Here is a 27,298-nt window from a genome sequence, read left to right as displayed (position 1 = left end):
AGTAAAATGATGCAAGAAACATTTCATGTATTACTACTGCAAAGTAAACTAATGTAGTCGTCGACTATAAATATTAGTGCAAAATTTAAAATTGATCCATGAATGGGAGGTGGGAAAAATAACTTGTACAAGATTTTTACCAGACAGACAGAAAGACAGACGGAATGTGTTAATACTTTGTAAACATATAATTGAAAACACGGACCAAGCAAGGCGCGAGCCGAAACAAGTGAAACTTCTAATCCATTTAGAGCAGTGCTGGACGCTGCAACAGCACTAGAGATCGGATGAAGTTCAAACGTAGAAGAACGACTTGTGCAGATGGTACCCACAGCTCTTGAACTGGCTTAATTCTACCCCCTCCCTGTCGCCCGTCCAAACTACAGGATTAAGCTTAATAGGTCAGTCTTTGTCCTGCCTACATCTCAGGCTCCCAAAGTTGACACCCTGGTTTGAAGTTGTAATCAAGCGAAGGTCAAGGAGGTTGTCAAGAGTTGTTCGAAAATGCGTTGAACAAAAGGAAGAAGAAGAAAAAAAAACAACAACAAAGGAAATAAAACATGTTAGGACGCAGGTGGATACGTCTGCTTCAATTTTGTTTTGATTGCGGGCAAACTTTGTAATAACTATCTGCTGGATCTGTCCTTGTGTCTTAAGTAACCCACCTTTTGTTTGATAAACCTTTTGAAACACAGATATAGTCTAAATTCAAATTTTAACTCAAATTTAGTTATGCCTACATCAGTACCACATTATGTTAAAAAAAAACAAACAAGCAAACAAATACCGTTTATAAAATAACATAAAACATTCTTAAAAAGATGTCTTTTAAAATCAATTCTTCCTGTATAGAGCTGATGTTGGTCTAGAATAGAATGCTTCATAAACGCAATGACTCTTTCCAACGAGCTTTGCACAATCAAGTTCTTCAGCTAGTTATTTTTAGATAATACGGTGCGCAAAATGTTCATGTCCGTCTATTTATTTACTCAACTCTTGAAGACCATAGACATATATTAAATATGTCTATGTTGAAGACTTAAAAAGAAATTCCCTCTGAAAGCGAGTTCAAAATAAAAAGATGCAAGCCAAATTTAATTTTAAGATGATTATATTAAAAAAAAAAGATAAAGATCAAACCAAAGTTTTCACTATGTGACCCATATAGTAGTTATTTTCTTCCAAAGATATATATATATATATTAACTATCAAATTTTTCGGAAAATCGTTAGAGCCTTTTTAAAACTACCCGTCCAAAGTTGATCAAAAAGTTTGCAAGCTAATAGGAGGAATTGTACAAACGACTTAGTTTTCAGTTGCAAGATGCGTACGTTAAAGCGGGAACTGAAGATGAAAGAGCCTTTCGTGTGATATATTTCAGGGTCACGGTTAAGCCAAGCTCAGACATAAAACTCAATATGTACGTAAACCAAATAGATTTTAATGACAAAAACACTTATTTGTTTGATATGCTTCACATGCTTTACTGCAGTGATGCCCAAAATACGGCCCGCGGGCTACATCAGGACCGCTACATGGCGCCATCCGGCCCGCCGAAACATCGGACCAAAATGTAGAAAATCACACGAAAAAGTGGAAAAATGTATCTGTCCCTATGTTAGGGCTTTCACTTTTTCTTCCATGGATTTCCTTCGTTCATATTCCAATTGTCATTTTTTATTTGTTCTTGTAAGAAAAAAAAGTTTGTATTTTATATTTTTAGGTGACAAGAATCTTCTGTTATTTTTAATTCTTTGAAATGTCCGTAAGTGACTTCTTGTGTACAACCCAGGGCATCTTTTTTGCATCATTTTGTATCGTCTTTTGGTATCAATTCTTGTGGTACTGTACCATGTACTATGAGTGCGTTAATGAAATGGGAGATCCGAGGATCCGACTCTGAATGTAAAACTTCGAAGAAAAGTGGAAAAGTATGGTTGGATGTCACAGCGGACTGGCAGCAGAAAGTTATCAGAAAAGTTGTCAATTCTTTTGTTTTTTCTTTTTGTTGATGTGGCCCCCGACATGAGTATAAGAAATGAAAATGACCCGCGGGCGGATCTAAGTTCAGCATCACTGCCTTTACGGAAACGTGTAAATAAAGTGGAAGTAGCTACTTAATGAAGACTGAACCTGAGTAGTCTACCATCCTCCAAACCCACCCACCCCTATTTTCTGATCATTTTACCAATTAAAGGCACATTTTTAATTTTAAAAAATTATAGTTTATTTAAAAGATAGGTAACTTACCCCGTGGAAATGTCATGTTGGATCGTGTGTGTGTTTGTATGTGTGTGTGTGTGTGTGTGTGAGAGAGAGAGAGAGAGAGAGAGAGAGAGTAAAAAGGGGGGAACATGGAAGGTTCCACTGTGTATGTTAAACGCACTTGAGATACAGCCTCATTAAAGAATTAATGCGAAATCTCCCTTTTAAGAGTTTATCATGACAACTTAAGATCCATCGATTGACACTTAGCGTTTTTAACTGCTGCGCCCTCTAGCTCCAAAATCAGGGAATGAAGCGTCAGGGGTTCAAACCCCGGTCGACCGTATCAACTATTCCTAGCGCACATAACACAAGCTCAATACCGCTGTTACTCTGGCTTATTGAGACGGTCTATTTATAGATGGTATTCATCAGAATCAGGTGTCCAGACATGACCACCAACTGACCATTGGCCATCAGATAACAAAAGAGACACAATTGAAATCTGTCCTGCACAGAGTTGGAATTAACAGGGTCATCAAAGCTAATTATAGCTATTAGTGCCGCTGTCGGCCATCCTTCCTTAGACCGTATAGCCAGGGTATTTGTAATAGCTAAAGAATGGGACGCCTTGTAAGGATCGCAATGAGCCATCGCTTCTGTAATTTATTTTCTTGGCTATTCTATAGGCTACTAGACCAGTAATTTTATTTTAAGGCCATTGGACCTTTTGTCTACAGTGTTGGCAACTAGACCATTTCTTTCTTTATGTACAGGTCACCGGATCCATTTATTGTTCTTTCGGTTTTAGAATTGAAGTCTTGTGTATAGGTCAGTGGGTCTTCCATTCTTGTAGATGTCGATAAACGTGATTTTAGATAAAATAAGTGAAATAGAACAATGGGGAAATAACAATAGATATTTAAGAACATGACGTGCCTTGACTGAAAATGCTCTCCCCTGTTTGTTCTGACAGCAGGAGGCGAGATCTGGTTTGAAATGGTCATTATAGCTGCGAGACCTCTGTGGCCATTTCGAATTAACATCCCGCTGTTCCCAGTGTATTAAGACTGTTGACAATGGAACATTTGTCTGGCTAGTTAACCATCAATGACACGTGACACTGACAGCAGTCATTTCGATAAGCTACCCTTCCCCCCCAAAAATGTCTTTAAAAATGCACTCAATAACCAAAGCTAGTAATAATTTCATTTGACATTTTAAAAAAAGCCATTCTAATAGCACACACGCAATGTAAAAATTATTTATCCTATCTTATTCTTATCTTATCTTATTCTTATTTTTATCTTATTTTTATCTTATCTTATAAACTGGGGGCGTGGTGGCTGAGAGGCCCGTCCTCCGAACCAAATCGAGGGGTTTCGGGAAATTCTGAGTCCACCCAATTCTAATGGGTACCTGACAAGACGGTTGACCGTTGTGCTGGCCACATGACATCATCGTCAACCAAGGGCCACAGACACGGATGACCTACACATCTTCTGCCCCATCACAAGGTCCGAAAGGAGAACTGTACTTTTTAAAAAATCTTATAAATTACTGAGAATCCATAAAAACAAAATAAACAATTACATCCTAAGCGCATCCATGTGATAATCTATGGCAGAAGACCCAGAGTGACCTATATATTTTGCCAAACTGACGCGGGTAAAACGGTTCCACGCCGTGGTCTCTCGAGGCCACTATTTCCTAACAACATTTTAAGGCCCCAGCCTGCCCTCTCCCATTCGGATCGTTTGTAAGTCACATGATCTTCAGATGGCCTTGACCCGGAATAAAGGTGTTGTAAAGAAAAAGTTGGTCATCGATTGACATCCTGGAACTTGTTTGTACCTCTCTCTCTTCTCTCTCTCTCTCTCTCTCTCTCTTCTCTCTTTTCTCTCTCTCTCTCTCTCTCTCCCTCTCTCTCTCTCTCTTCCTCTCTTTCTCTCATATCCGAGTTATCTACACTTGACTCATTAGTAGCAATGTGACTGGGTATCTGTTTGGTCCAGGCTTTCGTGACACCGACATTCTGGGCTCATTAAGAGAACGATTTAACAATTAGCTCATATCTGTTGCTGCCAATAAGACCAGCGCACGCACACACACACACACTTTGAGTGTACACACACATCTAATCGGGAAGTTAATTCAATGAGGCTACGGATTCTTTTTTTTTTTTTTTTAAACTCAAATTTATTTTTTTATTTTTTTTTTTAAACTCCAATTTTTTTTTTCTTGTTGCGAAAAGTTTAAACGGCGACGGAACGTAACATATAGACCAGTGGTTCTTAACCTGTGAGTCGCGACCCCTTTGGGGGTCCATTGACGATTTGCCAGGGGTCGCTTAAGACCATCGAAAAAATGAATTGTTTTTGTCCATTCTTCTATTGCTGTGTGTGTATGCGGAAAGGGGGGGTCGCGGCAGAGTGGGGGGTTGTAAAAAAGGGGTCGCCGAGTCTAAAATGTTGAGAACCGCTGATATAGACAGACACATTTCATTGGAAGGCAGGTTAAGTCTCTATCACAATGTGTCAACACGAAATAAGTCTCTATCTCAATGTGTCAATACGAGTCAACAAATCAACACATGAACACACGATAAGTCTCTATCAATGTGTCAGCACAAGATAAGTCTATATCTCAATGTATCAGCACAGATAAGTGTACATATCAACAGGCCAACACAAGATAAGTCTACACCTAAATATTTCCCTTGAAAAAGATGAACATATTTGTACAAATACTTGAAAGAGGTAACATTTCTACAATCCTTAGGTGTAATCTAAAAATAAAGGTCACACAGTGAAGAATGATATATATATGTAGATGATATACATTTTGTTTGTCTTGGTTTTTAAGACTTACAAATGTTATCATTTGAATGAATGTATTATGCAGTGGCGTAGCTATGGTGGGAAGAGGGCGGAAATTTTGAAAATCCCCCTGGCCTCCATTTGAGGGGGGGGGGGGGGTCCTGAAATGAGTGCTCGAAATTTTTTTAAATATTAAATATTACGCAAATGTAGGAGCCACCAAAAAGATCAAGGCACGCGGCCCCTTCAAATGATGGCAAATTTCTAGCTACGGTATTATGATGTAGATCGAAGTATCCCTTTTCTGTCTGTGGTGTTCAGAAAGGATTCCAAGGCTATTACTTGTTTGGGCAAATATTAGGCTCTGTTGGTCAGCTTGACCAAACTGTCACTTATTTCATTGATTGATAAAAATGTTGGATTGTAATTACTCTATTAACAGACCCATAGCCACGAACTAAATCAGCCACCAGCTCGTATGGAATACTTTTAATTTAGGGTTCAGAATAACTTTCTAAAGATTAGAGTTAACTGCCCTTTCGGCTAATGTTCACTGTCATTCAAAGTGTCAAACATCGTGTTAATTCGTGTTTTGGACATTTAATGCTTAAATCGCTTTAAAATGGCTATTAATGCAATCTTGCAAGGTCACATCCAGATTTTGTCCCTTTTTTTTGTGGGTTCGTTTTTTTTTTGTTTTTTTTTGTTAAGGAGCAAGGTGACGATATTGAAATACGAGGCGACGTAAGGAAAAAGGCGGCTGTCGATACTCAGTCGTTTGGTTGTTATCTCAAACAGCTAGTTCAGCTAAACCTGAGTAGGCGAATTATATTCTTAATGCAGGCTTAAAACTTAAATAAAAACATCCTCCCCAAGGCCCCCGCTTAGTAAAGTCCGGCACTGCATGTGCATTTAATTTGCAATAGGCTTTTCCCATGCTAATTCAGCCAGCGTAATCGATTAAAATAACACGTCGCTACATGTATCGTTGTAGGGTATCAACTTTGTATAGCAGACGAATAAAATGATTGCGATCTTGATTCTAGATCGAAATTGTCTGAAAGATCATTCACCGGATTGGCGACAAACTAAACAAGGATTATGTTACTGGTTATTTATTATAAATGTCGACTTAACCTTTAAACGTCAGATGAAAACCTTCTGAAAAAGTAGTATTGGAAATTAAAACGAAAGAAAAAACAAAGTGATGTGTTTTTGTTTTTTTTAATTTGAGTTAGCCAATTCAAATCGGAGATTTGTCATCTTAATAGTTTTAACTGTCGGTGAATGAACTCGTACTGTGGGCGGGAAATAGTAAAAACCACAAAACCACAAAAACAAAAATACTTTAAAAAAACAAAAACAAAGCTTATAGAAAGTGTTTTTGTATCCATTAGTTTAGATGTCACGTAATTAAATTTGTAATAGATCTAGAGTAATCTAGACCAGCAACAATAGATCTGTGCGATTAGAAATATTTTTACCCATTGTTTTTGTTAAGCGTTATTTCATGCTTTAAGCTTTCTCAATCAGGCATGATCCTACCACTTATCTGGACCAGTTGGGGCGGGGGTAAAAAGGGATATATGGGAGAATTTTACCTTAATCGGTTTTTAAAAAACATTTACACAAAAAAAAAAGGGGGAACTCGAACTCATGAGTCACGCCTTCTCAAGCCGACATGCTAACCACTCTAGTGATGAGGTGCTTATAAATACAGAAGATTGTTTATATTGTTTGATTCCAACTTACTTTAAAGCAGTGGCATATAAAGGGTACTAATTCAGCTTATACCACCCCTTCAGTCAAGCATAATTTCTTTCCCTTGTTCAAAATTCTAAACAAAATAATGAATTACCAATAGTTAAGTAACTAATTCGTTAAATTCTCTTTATTGATTCTTGTTTTATCATGTAAAAGACATAAATTGGGGATTTTCTCTTTGTTTTCACAGTAATCTACTCCTTGAATGTGAATGAACTTTGACAACTAAAAAAGTCTCAGCAAAAAACAACCGCCATTCGCTCCTTTATAACTAGGTGACGTTGTCGCGAAGTGGATGACTTCTGTCGATTACGGCTAGAACCGAACGGTACAGAAACTCGTTTGTTCCTCACTAGACAATCAGCGCTACTCGCTGGCGAGGAAAGGCGAACAGGATCAAGATGTCTTCGTGTAGTCACTTAATAAACTTCTCTGTATGGTGTGTCTGTTCTCTTTTGTGTCTGTTCTCTTTTGTGTCTGTTCTCTTTTGTGTCTGTTCTCTTTTGTGTCTGTTCTCTTTTGTGTCTGTTTTCTTTTGTGTCTGTTCTCTTTTGTTTCTGTTTCCTTTATTTCCCTTTTATGTCTATTCTCTTTTGTGTCTGTTGTTTTTATCGACAAAAAAAAAAGAGTCCTTATAATTACAACAATTTCCCAACAAGGATCAATAAAGCTGTCTTAGTATTAGTCTAAGTCTTCGTATACGGCTTATCATTAGTAGTCTTTGTTTGAGACCACTTTAACGTTCTTGAAGTTATAAAATATGGTGGCGTAAGAAAAGGAAAAGAGGAAGATCCAGAACGTTTTTGAAACAAATAGACAAATTCAACAATGTCAAGGACGCAATATTGAAAGCAGACTGTTGCCGGCTTAATAATCAAAATTACTTTGTGGCACCAACGAATAGCTTCAAATTTGATACAAAATTTGATCTTATGGTGCTGAAAAGTGATCAAATATTATTATTTGGTTATTAAAATACTTCACCTTTCAATACTTTCGTATTTCTAGCCCCGGATGCACCAAAAAGGCTTGCTATTTATGGATGTCCTTCTAGTTATGAAAATCGCCAAAAACTTACAGAATTCCATGTTCTAATTTGGACGTGTTACAAAGTCCTATTGATAAATTTATTTATATACTATTATTTTGTTTATATTATTTTATATAATATTTATTTAATATTTATTATATTACAAGATCTACGGGGCTCGCAAAGACCTTCCTTCAGGGAACAGTGCCAGGTAAAAAGAAGAAGAGGCAGACAGAAAGCGATGGGAGGGCAACATTAAAGAATAGACGGGCCTGCCATTGAGAGAGGTTCTAAACAAGGCAAAAAAAAAAAAAGGGAGGAATGGAGAAAGACGGTCGAAAAGTCTTGCCTGGTGCCCCAACGGCCCAACAGACTAAGGGATAGGTAAAGGTAAAGGTAAAATATAAATAATATATAGACAAGTTCTGTTGTTGTTTTTTCGTTGCACTCACCTGTAAAACAACACTAACTGCTCTACTAGGATGGTTACGTGTTGAGTTCGTAAAAAAAAAACGAGAGGCGAGAGTATTGATGAAAAAAAAAAGGTTTTGAAGGAAATACATAAATAACATTTTTTTTTCAATGTTCGATAAGCTCCACCCCCTTCTTTTTTTTTTCCTTCATTTTTTTTCTATCTTCACACTCCCCCCCCCCCTCCTTTTTATTTCTCTGGATGTAGCGACCAGCCCACTCTGTTACATTCCAGTTTCACTTTGGTTTTGAAAAGTTGCCGCACGCCATTTAATGTACGAAGCGCTCTTCATGAATTCTAATACAATCCCACAATCCCATACCATCAGATCTACATATATACATTACGTCATTGCCACACTAATCTAATAAAATACTCAGGAAGACGCAATTAAAAAGGCACATTCCTAGTTCCATTTTTTTTTTTACAAATGCTCCTTCTTCCCTAGCGCTATTAGAGCAAGGAATGAGTTGCCTGAGCTAGCCAGGAAAACCAAAATTCAAGTCATTGGTTAACATGCGTAGGGCGTAATTATCTTTTTTTTTTTTTTTTGAAGTAACGTCTGTATTTTTATAAGATAAGATAAGAACACGTAGACAGTGGATTAGTCCCTATGACTTTTGTTCTTTTTAAAGTTTAGACGCCAAACACAACGGACGTTATGGATGTATGATCCCTGTTAAGCTATGGCCATATAGACGGTTGCCTAGGGGGTTTAATCCTTTAAAATGTATAGTAACTTGAGCATTGAAGAAGGGCTTCTGTGCACTGTCATAAACTATGAATATTTATTCAAAATTTCAACTTATTCTGAAAGTGGTCGGTAAAAAAAAAAAAAAAGAACCTTCACTAAATGAAAAGGACGAATAACTCCACGTCTCTCATTAAGTAACATTTGTTTGCCTTTTTGATATCAAAAACAAATTAATTACCAATAATTAATTAACGAATGGATTAATTTTTCTGACCAATTCATGTTTTGTTAGGTACAACAAATACTTTTGTCAAGTTTCAACATTATGTCAATGGGAGTCCCAGTGACACTGCGTGTATGTATATTGTACCAGACAGAAAGACACAGTGCAATTTGTAAAACTTAGCTAGTTTTGATAAATATATTATACAAATATACCATTTCTAATGCACTGAAGAACGATTTAACAACATACAAATTAAATTAAGATAGAATCAACATTTTATTAAAGTTTCCATCCGTTTCAGGGAAATTGAACTCTCCCGCGGAACTAATTATGAGTTCATTGGCCCAAACCTTCAAATTATCTCCCTCAATAATGTTATCTCTGCAGCTTTACATTTCCCTGCTAACCTCCCCTGTCTGCATGACCACAAGCCCTTTGATTTAATTGCGGTCAATAGGCTTGCCATTATAGCAATAGAAAGACTGATTTTAAAATACTTCTATTTTTAGCCCTAGATATTAGAAAGTGAACATGGAAAAAAGTGAAAGCGCCCCAAAATATTCACCTCCACCCCCCCCCCTTTCTTTTAAACTGTTTAAAGATTAAGACAGTCAGTTGCTAACGTCCACACAGAGAACGAATTCCACCAACGCGTTTCCATGGTGACAATAAATTTAGCGTGAGGGCTCTGGGATAATTATATCTTTTTTTTTTTTTCAAAATCAATTCAACTCGCCATCAGTGAAGCGTTGAGTGCGCGTTCTTCCAGACGACAAGGGACTCGCAAAGACGCGGGAATCATCTCGTGCCATCTCGCGAGAACTCTTTTTTTTTTGGGCTTTTTTTGTTTGTTTTGTTTCGGAGAATTTACAACGTCAAGGTAGGCTAAAATGTCGACTACCGTAAAAGCAGACGTCTTTCTTTGATCCAGGTGTGCTAATAACGATTCCTAAACACGCGTAAGTTACATGTGACAAATAAAACTAGGTCACTTCGTGAGAAGACAACCTGCTCTATGGTGAGTACTTTTAAAACGCCCTGTAATTTTATCATTTAATCATTTGAATTTAATTAAAAGAATCGTTTTAGTTCCGACATTCGGACATATAAAAGAAGAATGTTCCCTAGTATTATTGATGCATGGAGTGGGTTGCCTGAATCAGCCAGGAAAACCAATAACTAGTTTGAGTCTCTAATGAACATACGCGACTAGTTTGACACGCGTAGGACGTATTTATCCTCTTTTAAGAAAAGAATGTCTTTAATTTATAAGATAACATAAGATAATCTGTAAGAGTATCTTTTTCATCTATAAAAATTTAATAATAAGATAACATAAGATAATCTGTTAGAGTATCTTTTTCATCTATAAAAAAATAATTTATAAGATAACATAAGATAATCTGTTAGAGTATCTTTTTCATCTATAAAAATTTAATTTATAAGATAACATAAGATAATCTGTTAGAGTATCTTTTTCATCTATAAAAATTTAATTTATAAGATAACATAAGATAATCTGTTAGAGTACCTTTTTCATCTATACAAATTTAATTTATAAGATAACATAAGATAATCTGTTAGAGTATCTTTTTCATCTTTAAAAATTTAATTTATAAGATAACATAAGATAATCTGTTAGAGTATTTTTTTCCTCTATAAAAGACTTAATATTTATTATTATCATAGGACATGCTTAATTCATATTGTTACATGTCTTTCAAATTAAATGATTCGACCATCTATTGTTACATTGAATAGACTAAGACGCTGTAAAAGTAGATATACATTAAATAAACGTGGACCTACATCGTATAAAGAACAGAGACTTGAATCACTTGATATGTTCTATTGAAACTGGATCTGATCATTTAAAATCTTCATAAAATTGATGCAAATATAAAAATAGTTAACATTTTGGGTGTATCTGGTGTACAGAAACACGGACGTATTGTCATATTTATAAAGTATGCATTTTGAACCATGTTGTTTTACAAAGCCTATAACTACTCATTCTGTCTGTCTGTCTGGTATAAGTTTTAAGCACTTTATTACTCCCAAACCCATTCTTGGAAAATTGAAATTTTACACAGTTATTAGTTTTACCTAACAAAACAATGAATCAATAAACAAAACAATTAGTCGATTAATTACTATTAATTAATTATTTTGTTTGATATCAACAAGGGAAATTAATCATTCGATATTTAGAGATATTGCTAAATATGTGGGATTTTGTCCACTAGATAATTGTATACATTATTTCTCCCACACCCATTCTCGAATCAAGTTGATACCTTACACAATTATTTATTGTACCTAACAAAACACGATTCTATAAAAAAAAAGAACCTGTTAATCAATTAATTGTAGATAATGAATTATCGCCTTAAATTTATCATTTAAGTGTGAATACGTCATTTAGAAATGAGATCTAATAGAAAACCTTCTTGTCCTGTCATTGGTCCAAACTTGTGTTGCTAGCATTACATAAATTATCAGGTTCCTAAGAAAATAATTCAAAGTATCAACACAAAGTTTTTTTTTCAAATACAAAAGCAAAACATACAAATGAAATAAACAATAACAACAAAAACAACAGCAACGAAAGCAATAACAACAACAAAATCAACAACAATGGAATCGTATAAGAATGACAAAAGCAAAGTAATAACAACAATGAAATAGAAAAAAAAAATCTTTAGCTTACATCAGATTAACAACCGTAGACCAAGTGCAAGAATATTAATACCTCGATAAAGCCACAAACCTGTTGAACACTGCCACGATTTCTAGGCCAAAATACACCAACGACTTTCCTTTCTTCGGAAGCTACGAAAACTTCTGCTTGACAAATTAATTAAATAATTAAGCTTTTTTTATAAAGCAACCATGAGCTGTCTAATTACCTTTGCCATTACCTAATTTGGCTAATTAAAAAAGCATTCAACATCACGGTCACTATCTCTTGAAGAATTTGTTTTTCATGAAAGATGTTTTTACGAAACACACAAAATTATTCAAGATAAGTTGCACCTCATAATCAGATCTGGACGAAGTGGTCGGCTGCTCTACATTAAGGCCAGAACAGAAAGATTTTAAAACTCCTTTATTCCATTTTCAGTCAGGGTGTGTCAAGGACACTTGTCGTCACATCATTGAACATTGAAGTCTAATTCTTAAAGTGGTGGTCGTGTGTGTTTGTGTGTGTGTGTTTGCGCATATCATGTATGTAATTGTTGCTTATATTTGCATCTACATTGTTATTGTTACAGTAGTAATGCTGAGGTGGACAATGAATTCCCTTCTTATCCTATCTTAATACAATGGTATTTATGTTATTAAACATTTACACGTAATCAAGGACGGCCTTAGGCCACTGGCACCTATGCGGCCGCAGTGGGCCCCGCACTTTCATAGGACCCAAACTTTCATAGGACCCGAGCTAATTCAAGGTGTAGGCCTATAAACTATTAAATTAAACCATTTTATAACTTAAAACAGATTTCCCGTGCCCTCTTGCGGATTTACCAGGAGCTCCTGGAAATCTCCCGAAATTGCAAAATATACGAAATAAGTCCTTAAAATATACGGAAATATATAGACAAAAATTGTCATTTTGGGGTGTCATTCAATATGGAAAACGCCAATCCAACGCGCGATAAATAAAAACGGCGTTATGCATTAGTCGTAATTATGTAATCTGGTGAAAGAAGCTTCTCGCGCCTCAAACTAATGAAGAATTACTTTAGTTCAACAATTCTCGTAGATAGATTGAAACATTTGTTAATTCTTGCTATTGAGCGTATGATAAAGTTCGTAAAGTTCGTGGGATAACTCTATCTGCAGAAATAAAAGAGTGATCTTTCCTTTACTTCTTCTTCTCGTCCAAACTCTTGAGCGAAGAAGAGAATTATATATATATAGATATCGTTTTGCTTGACTTTTATTCATGGTCAGAGCAGTGTCACCAGACAAAAAAAAAAAAAAAAAACAGCAGAAGACAGACTTGTATGCAAATATTGGCGCGTAAAGTCCAGATCGTTTGGTACATAGTTCTTATGGTACACAGTCTTTTGTTTGCTTTGAGTTTCATAGCAGCGAACTGGATAACTGTCTGTATTTATAATTTTACTCTGTTGAAACACATTGTACTTTGAGGTGAAATTAAATCTTTAGTTACATTCTCTTAACAAGTCACTCTATATAATTGCTGGTGTTGGACTTTTATGTAAATACTTATAGAATTATATTTAAAAAATAGTACATGTTGACCTCTTTTAGTCTAGAGTCTAGAATGACTGTGGTTCATCTTGTTTCATAGAAATATAGATTGTTTCTAAAGCTTATAAATATCATAAATGACATCGCCAGGAGTGCTGTAGTAATATAGTATATCCCAAGGAGGGTCTATTGTGTTATTTCGGAATTTCGATTACATTAACGAGACTACTTCTATTGGGTACCTGACATTTCAAAACCTAGTCTAGTTTTTACTAGTCGCGTCATTGTCTCTAAGTCAAAACACCATAGCCCTAACTTCCCGCAGGATTGCGAGGGATGTCGGCAGGCAGTGTTCAAATCAGGGACCTTCTAGAGTCCAAAGCGTATAGAACCGTGACCTTCGTGATCGAGATTGAGTCAGCCTCCATATACACGACCAGGCAGCCTTCATGTTCTGTTCCAGGGAAGGGGGCTCTTAAGGGTTTCGCTTGATTTTTACTGGAGGGGTGAGAATTTTTTTTTTTTTTTTTTGGCATACTGTGTCTACGTGTTAGGTGTAAGGATTAACAACACTATCTACCCTTACTGCAGATTTGTTCTCCGTGTTGGATTATTATTGTAAGTACTATTCTGTCCTTCCAAGACCTGGACAGTAATTATATAATTGTACTATGTTACTATCTCATTCGTTCAATAGATGAGGTATTGACAGTACCTCCAGTGTTATCTTATGTTTCTTAAAAGTGCAGTCTTGATGTGTACAGATTAAAAGGTCCAAATACTTAAACCTTTTTATAGTGACAAGAAGTTTAAGATCTTTTAACATGGAAATGTTCTCACATAAAAGAGGCGCGGTGGCTGAGAGATAAAGCGCTTGGCTTTTGAGATGGGGGTGCCGGGTACGAATCCTGGTGATGACTGTTTTTTTTTTAATTTCAGGAACTTTGGGCGCCTCTGAGTCTGTAATAGACTAAAACAACACGAGCTTCAATAAACACAATGATTTTATTAGTCTCTATTAATGTTCTTTACTCCAGCCACTTGTTCTCTAAGCCGACCTCCTTTTACACACAGTCCTGACACACTGCTGTTCACTCAACCATGTACATTCAAGGTCCACTGGTCATTTCATACACAGGCACACACACTGCACTACCAGCCACTCAAAACACATACACTTACTATCACATCTGGCTCCTTGAAAGCTTTGAGATATCAATTGACTATACAAATGATTTCTGTCTCACTATAAACAAATTTGTAAACACAGCTTTAATTGGTTGGGAAATAGTAAATGTGGTTGGTCGTCGTGCTGGCCACATGACACCCTCGTTAACCGTAGGCCACAGAAACGGAGGACCTATTGGCCACAAGGTCAGAAAAGGGGGAACTTTTTTATATCTTTATACGTTTGCATTTTCACATAGTTTTCAGGAGGTCATTCTGAGAGGCAATCGACATTTTCATCTTGTCACGAACTTTCCTCATGAAGCGATACTACTTTGATCCCCACAAGTGATACTTAACTTCCTGACGCATCTCACCTCCACGGCCTGATCTTTTATTATTAAGTCTGCAGTATTTAGTTAATTAAATTAGTTGAATTGACAGCCAACAAGAATGTCAGAATTAGCTCTTGGACGTGATCTTTGACTTAAAATGCTACATTTTTCATGCCAAAATATCCTGAGGTTTTGTAGCATTTCTATGAGAGTTTCCCCTTGTGTAATATTTCCAAGATAAGCCTATCAAGCTTTCAACTGAATGTTATATTTGATACTTTTCAAGAATGTAAATCGCCCTATAAAAAAAAATATCAAGAAATTTCAATACTAAAATAGCCCAACGTTTCTGTATGAAGTTCGTCCTCTACAAGATCTATCATATAACACCCAAAGACGTCAACAGCAAAAAAAAATGTGCCAGAAATAGAAATGTACAGATCTGTTTAGATTACAATTCATGACACGAACATCACGTCAGAGACTGTCACAAACATTTAGGTTTGAGAGTTTTTCTGCTGTTTTTTGTTAATTTAAGCTTTGAGAGTATCCCGAAATACACTTTGCGTTGAAATTGTTGTTTTTTTAATTTTCATGACTGAAATATGATATTCTTTTGAAAGAGAAAAAATTCTAGAAATCTAATATATATATATATATATATATATATATATATATATATATATATATATATATATATATATATATATATATATATATATATATATATATATATGTATATATAGGCCTATATAAATATTCTTGTCTAAAATTAAAATAAAATCCACTGGTAAAGTCTTTTGAAATTTGGTTAGTTCACTGAGGCGTTTGCAGTATAAATATGACTTATATGTATATAGATCTTAAGCATAAGTATAAAGCATGATGAAATATTAAGAAAAGAAACAGGACGACCTTAATCTGCACCCTCAATAACCCACTACTTAAAAGTACTTCCGATTTATTTCAAAGAAAGCCGTGAATTTGACACTTCACATCAACCACGCAAACTGTTGATAGCCAGTCTCACCTAGCTAAGATGCGTCGCGTGTAGATCAATAAAACAACTAGTTGCAATAACAATGTCATCTGACATGCTTCTAGTGACAGCGGCGCACTGATCTAGTTAGGCATGAGTAAACAGGTAGGCAGGCGACAAGGCTCTGACGTCATTGTTTAGCAGTGCATCGGATGCCTATATGTTACAGGTAAAAATAGGAAACATAATGACTTGAACTACTCTAGCATAACATTTTCAACCTAGAAAGATCTTTATAAATAAACTGTGCACAAAACAGGAAGTGCAGAATATACTCAGAAATTTGTACATTTGTATGTCCTTTTAGCAAGTCCCTTTTCCCCCATATTATTAAGTAAATTCGTTTCATAACAAATTTGAATGCTGATTTCTACTTTGCCGGTAATATATATATGAACTAGGAGACGCGGTGGCTGAGTGGTAAAGCGATTTGCTTTCGAACCGGGGTCCCGGGTTCGAATTGGGATTTTTACTTTCGGGATCTGTAGGACGCCTCTGAGTCTACCCTTGCAATCTATAGGGCAGATGATGTAAAGGTCATCTGTTTATGTGGCCCACGGTTAACGAGGGTGTCATGTGACCAGCAACGAAAAACCGCCTTTCCTTTTCCTGGCTCATTCAGGCAGCCCATTCCAGTCTCTAATAGTACTACTTAAATCAATGCCATATTTTGTTTTGATTTTGAATAACTTGTTATTATAATACTTTTATTTTGATAGTAAAATTATTTCGATTTTATGTAGGCTTAATTATTATAAATAATAAAAAGAGTAACGCGATTCTGTTTTCCTGTTTTCCCAAACGATGCTGCTAACTGTGGTATTTTTTCATGGTATAAATCTGTATTGAAAAGTTGTTATTGAAAGATATTACACATTTATCAACATCTTTGGAATACTCTCGTAAATGTTTTTTTGTTTTTATGATACTGTTTTTAATTGGAAAAAAAGGCAAAATAATAATAACAACACACACTTAAAGAAAGAAAGAAAGAAAGAAAGAAATCTATGTGAAAAAAAAACAACTTTAAAGACCAATGACAAACAACAACAAAAAAAAATAATTATAAAACTTCCGAAAAAAAAAAAAAATGTTAATACATACAGAAAAAAAAATCGGACATAAAAAACTCCCTCACTATTAATTAATTAATTAAATATTAATAGTCTCCATAATTACTAGCATGGGCGCGTTAATGGCGAGCCTGATAAGGATACAGTTTTTTTTAGTTTATTATTAATTGTACAAAAGTTAAGTTCTAAAATATATATAATAATAATAATAATCTTTATTGTCCGTAAGAGCGTGTTAATGAAGAGCCAAGTTTTATCAAGATTGGTCAAACGGTTTTGATTTCTATGCGGGACATACATACATACATACGCCTTACTTTCTACTTTATATTATAGATATATATACATATGTAGGCCTATACATGTATGTATATATATAAGTAAAGTTCCCCTTTCAGACCTTGTGGTCTATAGGGCAGATGATGTAAAGGCCATCTATTTCTGTGGCCTACGGTTTACAAGGGTGAGATGTGGCCAGTACAACGACCAACCGCCTTTACTCTTCCCTAACTAATGTCAGGTACCCATTAGAGCTGGGTGGACTCAGAGGCGCCCGAAGATCCCGAAATTAAAAATCCCAGTCTTCACCATGATTCGAACCCCGATCCCCGGTTTGGAAGCCAAGCGCTTTACCGCTCAGCCACCGCGCCTCCAATATATATATATATATATATATAAATAATAATAATAATGATGATGATAATAATAATCTTTATTGTCCGTAAGAGAATTTGTCTTACAATTTGTGCATTACATCAAGCAAAACATTATAACTAAAAAAAAAATAAAATGTACATTCACACCAGACTCACTCATAAGACCCGCGACTTGCAGGCCTTAGTTTGGGTATTACTGGATTGCATTTAGATTTATGTCAAACTTGGAGAATGTTCCCTACACATTTTTTTTTTGCCCCGAAAGTAAAAGTAGAGTATGAAAATGGGTTTACCCCTTCAGCCGACTTATTTAATATAGATACAATTATGTACTTTTTGTATATTTTTAGGTCCCTCTGGTTGTTGGAGCGACAGTAAACATACACAGCTTTTTTTGCTATTGTGCAATTTCTACCATCACTTGTTTATATTTTCAATTGCACAGTTTTCGTAAGGACTTTAGGGTGACGTAAAGCTGGCTTCTGTTATTCCATAGTGTAATATTCCCTTTACCTTCGTAGCGTATAAATCATGAAATCACATTAATGAAACATCCATGGATATCCATCCACAAGCTCAGTGTACTCATGGATACGCCTGACATGTGCAAGTAATTACTTTCAATATACCAAAGCTTCTTATTTCAAATTTCATTTTTCATTTACGTATATATATATATATATATATATATATATATATATATATATATATATATATATATATATATATATATATATATATATATATATATATATATATATATATATATATATATATATATGTATATATATATATAGAGAGAGACAGAGGGAGAGAGAGAGACAGAGGGAGAGAGAGAGACAGAGACAGATAAAGACAGAGAGAGAGGCAGAGAGAGACAGAAAGACAAAGAGAGAGAGAGAGACAGAGACACACAGAGAGAGACAGAGAGAGAGGCAGAGAGAGACACAGAGAGAGAGAGACAGAAAGACAGAGAGAGAGAAAGAGAGAGACAGAAAGACAGAGAGAGAGAGACAGAGACACACAGAAAGAGACAGAGAGAGGCAGAGAGAGAGACAGAGAGAGAGAGAAAGAGAGAGAGACCGAAAGACAGAGAGAGAGCGAGACAGAGACACACAGAAAGTGACAGAGAGAGGCAGAGAGAGAGACAGAGAGAGAGAGACAGAGAGAGAAAAACAGATAGAGAGAGAGAGATTAAAAAAGAAGGTAATGTGATTTTCTTTAAATATCGGATTTTCAAAATAAGCGCAGTGTCTCGAAGTGTCTCGGAGCGTCTCCGAGTGTCTCGGCTTCTCAACTTTGATTTTGATTTGATCCGTTTCATTTTTTTTGTTCTGTTTGATCTTCTGCGTGAATAACACCATGAAAGTTCAAAAGGTCTTTGATGACGTCTCTCTTTGATTTGATTGGATGTTTGAAAATAGTTCTGAGTAATCAATCAATCTAGAGTACGTTGTTAATACTTAGAAAAACAGGTCAGGCGAACTTTAAAGTTTAACTAAGAAAAATACAATTGATTGTGTTTAGACTCACAAATAAGTGAAAGATACAGTATCACAAGTCAATAGGAATCTCCTCAAAAAAAAATGAAAGAGAATGAGAGAAAGTGAGCGAGAAAGAAAGAGAAAATGGGGAAACTTAAAGAGAGGGAAATGGAGGAAGAGAGAATGAGAGGAAGAGGAGAGGTAGAGGATTCTAATGTAACTTTTTTAATTTTTCAATTTTTTCAGATTTTATCGAAATGTTTTTATTTCAAATAAAGAGGCAGAAAAATCTGGCATCTGTTAGATTAAGATCTATTCCAATGTATTAAATAGCACAAAGAGATTTATCTCCCATTGAGGCCCCCTCCTTAGCGCTAATAAAGCACTACCTGACCCAATCTATCGTTTCCGAGTGAATGCCCCATCGTGTCTATCAAGACAAAGACCAGTCATCTGGCACCGACTCGGCAGAATTGTAAATAAGGCAATCTGAATAACACTGCCCTTAGATCAGTTGTATAATCAGTTAGGATTGATGAGCTTTTTTGAGGGCGATGGGGTGGGCGATCGGAAAGAAAACAAAATTGGGGGGGGGGAGGGGGAGAAAGGAATCACGCCATGTCATAACTCTAGCAATAATAGATCAAAAACTAAACCCTAACTTACACACACACAAAACAGAAATAAAATACTCAGTAAGGTAGAAAAATAAGGTACATTCATTTTCCCTTATGCTTGGACAAATTCATATAAGTGCTCTTTCTTTCCTAATTAAATTTGAGTATGGTATGTGTTTCATAAATTGACTATATTAGGTAATGCCTTTGTAGAGTTTAAGTAACAAGACGACTCGATTAACACAAAGAAACGCATATGTGGTAAATATCTTCTTGAATAAAATCTCTATAATGTATAGAGTAGGATAAGACCATGAGATACCCATATTGACGAGATTATTAAAGCATCAGTCAAAGTATGTGGGTTTATTAAAATACATTTTTACAAATAAAAACAAAAAACAAAACATAAACTTAAATGGATCGGGTTGTCTGAATCAGCCAGAAACAAACAATGACAAGCAGAGTTGAACATGCATGACTAACATAATAATATTAAACATATGATACACGTAGGGCATAGGCCTAAGTATCTTATATTTTGAAGGAATGTCTGTAATTTATAAGATAAAATATAAGATATCAAAAGACCGTAAAGGAACGAAATATTTTTACGAAGCTTATAACACCTCACTCCGTCTGTCTGTCTGGGTGGAATCTTTTACACCTTGTTTCTCCAACTTCCCATTCTCGGATCAAGTTCAAACTTTGCACAATTATTTATTATCAATGACAACATATGATCAATTTAAAAAAAAAGACAACTAATCAGATAATCATTTAGTCGTATCTGATTGATTTTGTTTTATATTTAGACCTACTAAGCTAAGGGGAGATAAGCCTTGTGCAGAGCATTTGGTAGTTCGCTAATTTTTTAAAACGTAATAACAGACGATAAAACCCTCTACTATTCATCGTGGAGGCTCGAACTCAAATTCAGACCAACAATTAATTAACTAATTGGTTTATTTTTATTTTTTTTATTGATTCATGTCTTCTCGTGTTCAATGAGTAATTTTGCAAAGTTTTAACTAGGTCCGAGAATGGGAAATGGGAGAAAAAAACATGTTCAAACTTTTACCAGACAGACAGACAGACAGAGTGAGTTGATATAAGCTTTGTAATAAAAATGTTTCTAATCGCACAAAATTATTATTGTCAGCATAGATCTACTAAAAATCAATGACATGATTGGTTGAAAATAAATAAATAAGGAGTGCCTTCGAGCCCGAAGATTAGTGAAGAATACAGTATTTTCCGTGGCTGCGCAGCCCCAGCTGTGACCTACATATTTTGATAAGTGTTACAGTAAACTTTACAATAGTTGTTACACTAGCCCGTATTTTACAGTAGCCGTTAAGGTAGTTATTACAGCTGTTACACTAGCTGTTATAATAATTGTTACTGTATCCATTATATTAGTTGTTAAATCAATATACTAGCTGTCCGAAGAAACTGAGAAACTTGACCTCGAAGTTTTCAAGGAACTAAATTCTCTTATTCTCCTATTCTCTTATTCTCTTATTCTCCTATTCTCTTATTCTCTTATTCTCCTATTCTCTTATTCTCTTATTCTCTTATTGTAACCGTGGAAGCAGACTACATACTATTATATCTTCGAGTCCGACGATTAATGAGGAATGCAGTATTTCACGTGGCTACGCAGCCCCAGCTGTGTCCTACATATTTCACCACAGCCATGCAAGCATAACCATTGTCGCAGGTGGTCGATTTAGATTTTCTTTTCGCCGTCTGCGTCTGTCCTCGGCAGCGGATTTTCTTTTGGTCTCAAATGTGCATCCCGCGGCCTTTGTGAGTGACCTCCAGCTGTCTCGTTTTGAGGCCGCATGCAACCATGTGCTCTCTTCTATGTCAGCTAAGGAAAGTTGACCCCTAAGCTGGTCTTCGAAGCGTTTCCGTGGGGCGCCTCTGTTACGTCGACCACCTTTCAGCTCACAAAAAAAAGACTGCCTTTGGCATACGTTCGTCTCCCATACTGGATACGTGACCTGCCCAGCGTAACTGTCGGACTATAAGAAGTCCCTCTATACTGTCCATACCGGCGTTAGCAAGGACATCGCTGTTTGTAGTGCGGTCTTGCCACCGTATGTCCATGATGGAGCGCAAGCATCTTTGTTGAAAGCGCTCAAGAAGTCTTAGTTGTTTTCTGTATAGTGTCTATGTCTCAGAGCCATATAGATGAGTTGAGAGAACCACCGCCTGGTTGACTTTGATTTTTGTATGCAGGCGGAGCGATTTGTTCCGCCAAACTCTCGCCTGAAGGCGTCCAAAATAATTAATGCAGTTTCACTCAATATACGCTTTATTTTTGTAACTACTTTTGTTTGTAATGGCCAGTGTAATTTCTTCAAAACATTGTCAAGATGTCTTTTGTTCGTATTGACCTATATAACTTTTCTATATAACTTTTGTTTGCCTATATATATATATATATATTTATATATAGTGTTGGCTTTAGTAAATTTTGTAGATTGGCTTGATGACTTTTCCTAGTGTTGGTCTATGTAATTTTTGTAAGTTGGCTTAGATGACATCACATTAGAACTTTTGATTTAATACAATAACTGTTTGTCTTTATATTTCAGATACCTTCAAGTCCAATTTGTTACTTTGAAATAGTGAAACCAGGAAACTGTCAATAGATGAATAAGTCACAGAAACATTGTTTGCATAAAAGATTGACAGATATTATAGCGAATTGTGTTTAATTTCTTAAAAGCACACATTTTGTATAAATATAATAAATTATTGAGCATACAGAGAATCAATGAGGCCCTTATCAGACAATGTGCCGTCTGCTAGATGAACTTCCGGTAGCTCGTGGGGCTCGTGCTCACGATGAACGATAGTGTGTCTCTTGTTAACAGCACACAAAGCTTACTGGGATACGTCACTTCCGGAAACATCTCCAGTGGCCGAGATTCTCTGGTGGCGGCTGAGGTATTCGCAGTGGTCCTGATGTCCGTCACCACCCTGGTCGCATTTCAGGCCAACCTGTGGATAGTCGTGGTGGTCCTCATCACCCCACAGCTGCGGTCATCGCTGGCCAACATCTTCGTCCTCAACCTGTGCTGTGTCGATCTTCTTGCGTCTGGCTTATCCTTGCCAATGTCAATAGCTACATTTGTCAGGGGAGCCGACGGTCTAAGTAAAACGGTAACACAACATCTTATTTGTCATTTCCCCAAAAATGCTTAGATAATGTATTTCTATTTGAAGATTCTCATACACGAAGGACAATGCATAAATAGCAATTTTTTTTTGTGTAATCGGTGTACAAAATACGAAAGTATTGATAAGCGAAGCACTTTATTAAGATCTATAATAATCTTTAAACTCTTTTACTTTTAGCAAAAAGTAATTTTTACAAATCTTATATCAACACAATCTGTCTGTCTGTCTGTCTGGTAAAAAGTGTGTACACGTTATTTCTCCCGCATACATTCTCGGATCAAGTTGAAACTTTGCACAATTATTCCTTAACGTAGACAAGAAACGAATCAATAAAAAAAAAAAAGATTAGTAACTTAGTTTGATACTAACAAGGGAAATGAATCCTTTAGTATTCACAGATGTGGCTAAGTTGTGGGGTTTAGTCCCCTTTGATAATCATACGAATCAATTAAAAAAAAGATTAGTAACTTAGTTACTGGGAATTAATTATATTGTTTGATACTAACAAGGGAAATGAATCTTTCAGTATTCACAGATATGGCTAAGTTATAGGGTTTAGTCACCTTTGATAAATGTACATGCCATGTCTCCCATATTTTTGCAGATCAAGTTGATACTTTAAACAGTTAAATAATGTACCTGAAAAATACATGATTCAATAAAAAAATAATCAAGTAGTCAATTAATTAGTCGTAATTAATTATTGTGTTTTTAAGTCAAATAAGGGAAATCATTTCTAAATTATATAGAGATAATGTTGTAAAGGCGGAGTTCTACCACTTAGAAAACTTTATTAAAAAGTTGTTTTTTTTAAATATTGCTTGATTTTCGTTGTTGTTTGGCCAAAAATATTAGATCATTGTAAACCCAGACCTTTCATATCATATAGAGGTTTGTGATTTTAAAGTAATCTTCTTTCTTAGAGTTTAATTTGTGTGTAAATTATGAGATATAGACCTACCATAGACATAAATAAATATAGACTGGCCGATTAAAGAGTTTTATGAAACGAAAATTTGTGACTTGTAATTTTGTGTACTTTATTAAACAGCATTTATGAGCAGTATAAAAGCATTGTAAATAAGGAGGCAGTGCAGTTTTGTTTACTCTCTAAGAATGAAGATCATGCAATTTTTCATAATTCGGAAATCCGAATACAATAGATATACATGTTTTCAAGTTACATGAAGTTACTTCCTTCGGCCAGTCCTATATTTATGTCTATGAGCCCTACTAATTTAATAAAACTAATGAGTTCATCCCTAATGGCTCTGTGGTATAAAACATTTTTACGTCAGAATACTAAAGAAAGAAGTAAAACGAATGGAATGGTCAAAAGATTGACTATACTAATGGAAAGACAAAAATAACTTTTTTTTTGTTTCCCCCTGATGACACTAATTGAGTTTATTCTACTAGACAATTTACAAGCGATGATGATGACGATGATGACGAGTACGAGGACGGTGGCGAGGCTAATGGAATTAAACATTGAAATAAAAGGAGAGGTCAACAAACGGAACAATGAAAGGCATTAGAAGAGAAGAGAATTATCTCATTAGATGTTCAACTTATTTCGTTTCGACATATTTTGTTACTCATGGAAACTGAGAGTTGAAGATTTTAACAGGAACGAATAAATCTCATTTTTCACAAATCTAATTTGTACTTTGCTAAGGTATCTTGAAACTCGCTTCTTTCTATAGGTGATGAGTATTCTATAGGTTATTAGTATTCTATAGGTTTATAGAATAAAGTAATGAGTATTCTATAGGTTATGAGTATTCTATATGTTATGAGTATTTCAATTAGAATAAAAATATTTTTTAAAAACAAATAAAACTTATTCAAACGTATCTAAGGGAAGAACCGCAGAATCACTGCCATATCTCTCAATAAGACAAGGTTTAACTTTTTTTTTTCTTTATAAAACAAAATTAATTAATTACTGCTAAGCAGCAGATCATCGAAGTAGATATCCTTCAGAGACGCTGGAGTTGGATAGGTCACATCCTTCGCAAGCCTGCATCCAACATAACAAGGCAAGCCCTTGCCTAGAACCCCCAAGGAAAGAGGAAGAGGGGACGGCCCAGGAATACATGGCGTCGCGATTTGGAAGCAGATGCCAAGCAGATGGGTAAGACGTGGGGACAGTTGGATAGACTCGTCCAGAACTGAGATGCCTGGAGGAAGCTGGTTGGTGGCCTATGCCCCAGAAGGGACCACAGGCAGAGATGAGATGAATTGATTAACTAATTTTATTTTATTTTATTTTGTGTATTGACATTGACTATGAAAATTAATTAATTGCACAAAATTTCAACTTGATCTTTGAATGGGAAGTGGGAAAAAAAACATACAAATCTGTACCAGACAGACAGACGGAGGGAGTTAATTCAAGCTTTACAAAAAAAAAACAAAAAAAACAAGGCACATATATCCTCTATACTCAAGTAATTATTATGCAATATATTTTATTCATGTAATCTAATAACGAGGACATATTTATAATCTTTGTTACGTTTATTTTTTAAATTTGAAATTCAAAACATCTAATTCAAAACATTTGATTCAAAACATCTAATTCAAAACATCTAATTCAAAACATTTAATTCAAAATATCTAACATTTTGATTTTTTTCCCTACACAGACCTGTGACGTGAACGGCTTCTTCAGCACCTGTGTTATGGTGACCTCTGTCCTTTCCCTGTGCGCCATCTCCATAGAGCGATACTACACCATCGCCTTCCCTATGCACCACGCAGGCCACGCCACGCCGTGTTTGTACCTTCTGGCGCTGAGCGCAATTTGGGGCGTCAGTTTGGTGGTGGCCTCCCTCCCTTTACTCGGCATTAATACGTACAGGTAAAAGGAATGGACAAGACAACCGACAACAAGCTTCAATACTAAAAAAAAAATAGATATGGCCTCAGGGGCGTAGCTAGAAATTTTCCATCATTTGGGGGCCCGGGGGGGGGGGGCTTAACCTCTTTAGGGGCCCATGCATTTTGCGTAATATCTAATATTTAATGTAAAAAAATACTCATTTGGGGACCCCCTTAAGTGGGGGGGATTTTCAAATTCTCCCTCCACCCTAACTACGCCTAGACGTTCCAAGTGTAATTCAAATACAGCGTGGGGTTAAAGTTTTGGTCAAAATCGAAAGTTGCCATTTTTTTTTTAAGGAAACATTTTGTAAAAACGACTAAATTGTCATCATCTGCCCTATAGACCAAATGGTCAGAAAGGTGGAACTGTCAGCCTCTATGTTCACCATGATATGTTATGGTCAGGGCCGGATTTTAAGGAAGTAGAGGTCATATGTAATTTTTTTTTTTTGGTGACCTTTACCCTCTTTATAAGACGTAAAGGATAATGATCTTAATGTTAGGGAAATTTCACATAAAGTACTTGTCGTTTAGGCCTAGTCTTATGGTTTGTTTTGTTTGTTTGTTGTTTTAATTCCTACTATCCGCTCAGACTTTCCCCATAGTTAAAAAGTGGTTAAACGTCACCATTCAAAAACTCAAAACTGCAATTAAAAACAATGAAATAATTTATATCAAACTGAAATTCCCTGAAGGTCTTGGGTTAGAACCGTTAGATCACCAAATTGACTTATTATTGTCTCTTATTTCGGGTTCGAATCCTGATGAAGGCTGGGATTTTTTATCCTCGGGATCTTAGGGTACCTCTAAGTCCCCCCTAGCAGGCCTAGCTCTAATGGCTACCTGACATTAGTTAGGGAAAAGTAAAGGTGGTTGGTCGTTGTGCTGGCCACATGACACCATTGTTAACCGTGGGCTACAGAAACAGAGGATCTTTACATCTTCTGCCCTATAGACCGAATGTTCTTTAGCTACTATACTATTTGAACATAAAGTAGGAATTGATTATGTTTCTTACTTGTTTATATTTATTATGCATATTTGAGTAAGTTGCAAAATATTTTAGTCTCAAGTTTGTCCTCTTTGAGGGTTAGGTAGTACTGTCTGTATGGCTATAAATCCAGAAATGGTAATCTGAGACATTAAGTATGGGAGCTTTCCATTCGGTTAACGCAATCTACATAAGTACCCATCTTTGTTTGACGGATGTCAATATTTCGTTAATATTTCGTTGTACAAGTAAAAACTGATGTAATGTTTGATGTGATCTATGTTGTTCTTATCCGCAGGTTTCGTCCATCCAGAAGATCTTGCTCCTACAACTGGCAAGGAGGTAGCCCATCTGGAACAGCGTTTATACTTTTGGTATTCCTGATATCTTTTCTCCTTCCTTCCATCGTTCTGCTCA

At 35.7% G+C, this 27,298-nt stretch overlaps 1 protein-coding gene across 1 annotated transcript in view; it reads left to right on the top strand.

Moving 5' to 3' along the window:
• Positions 1–9,997: 9,997 nt before the first annotated feature.
• Positions 9,998–27,298, top strand: part of LOC129925667 (G-protein coupled receptor 61-like) — a 19,097-nt gene continuing 1,796 nt past the window's right edge. The window contains exons 1-4 of the mRNA XM_056025521.1: positions 9,998–10,229; positions 22,413–22,983; positions 25,653–25,867; positions 27,180–27,298. The exon at positions 27,180–27,298 is cut by the window's right edge and continues 1,796 nt beyond it. Coding sequence (XP_055881496.1) covers positions 22,666–22,983; positions 25,653–25,867; positions 27,180–27,298 — 652 coding nt within the window. The 5' untranslated portion in view covers positions 9,998–10,229; positions 22,413–22,665. The remainder of the gene's footprint in view (positions 10,230–22,412; positions 22,984–25,652; positions 25,868–27,179) is intronic.

Source organism: Biomphalaria glabrata, chromosome 4 (genome assembly GCF_947242115.1).
Source record: "Biomphalaria glabrata chromosome 4, xgBioGlab47.1, whole genome shotgun sequence".
NCBI lineage: Eukaryota > Metazoa > Mollusca > Gastropoda > Planorbidae > Biomphalaria > Biomphalaria glabrata.
The sequence above is the reverse complement of the archived record's forward strand: the minus strand, read 5'-3'. Positions and strand labels throughout refer to the sequence as shown.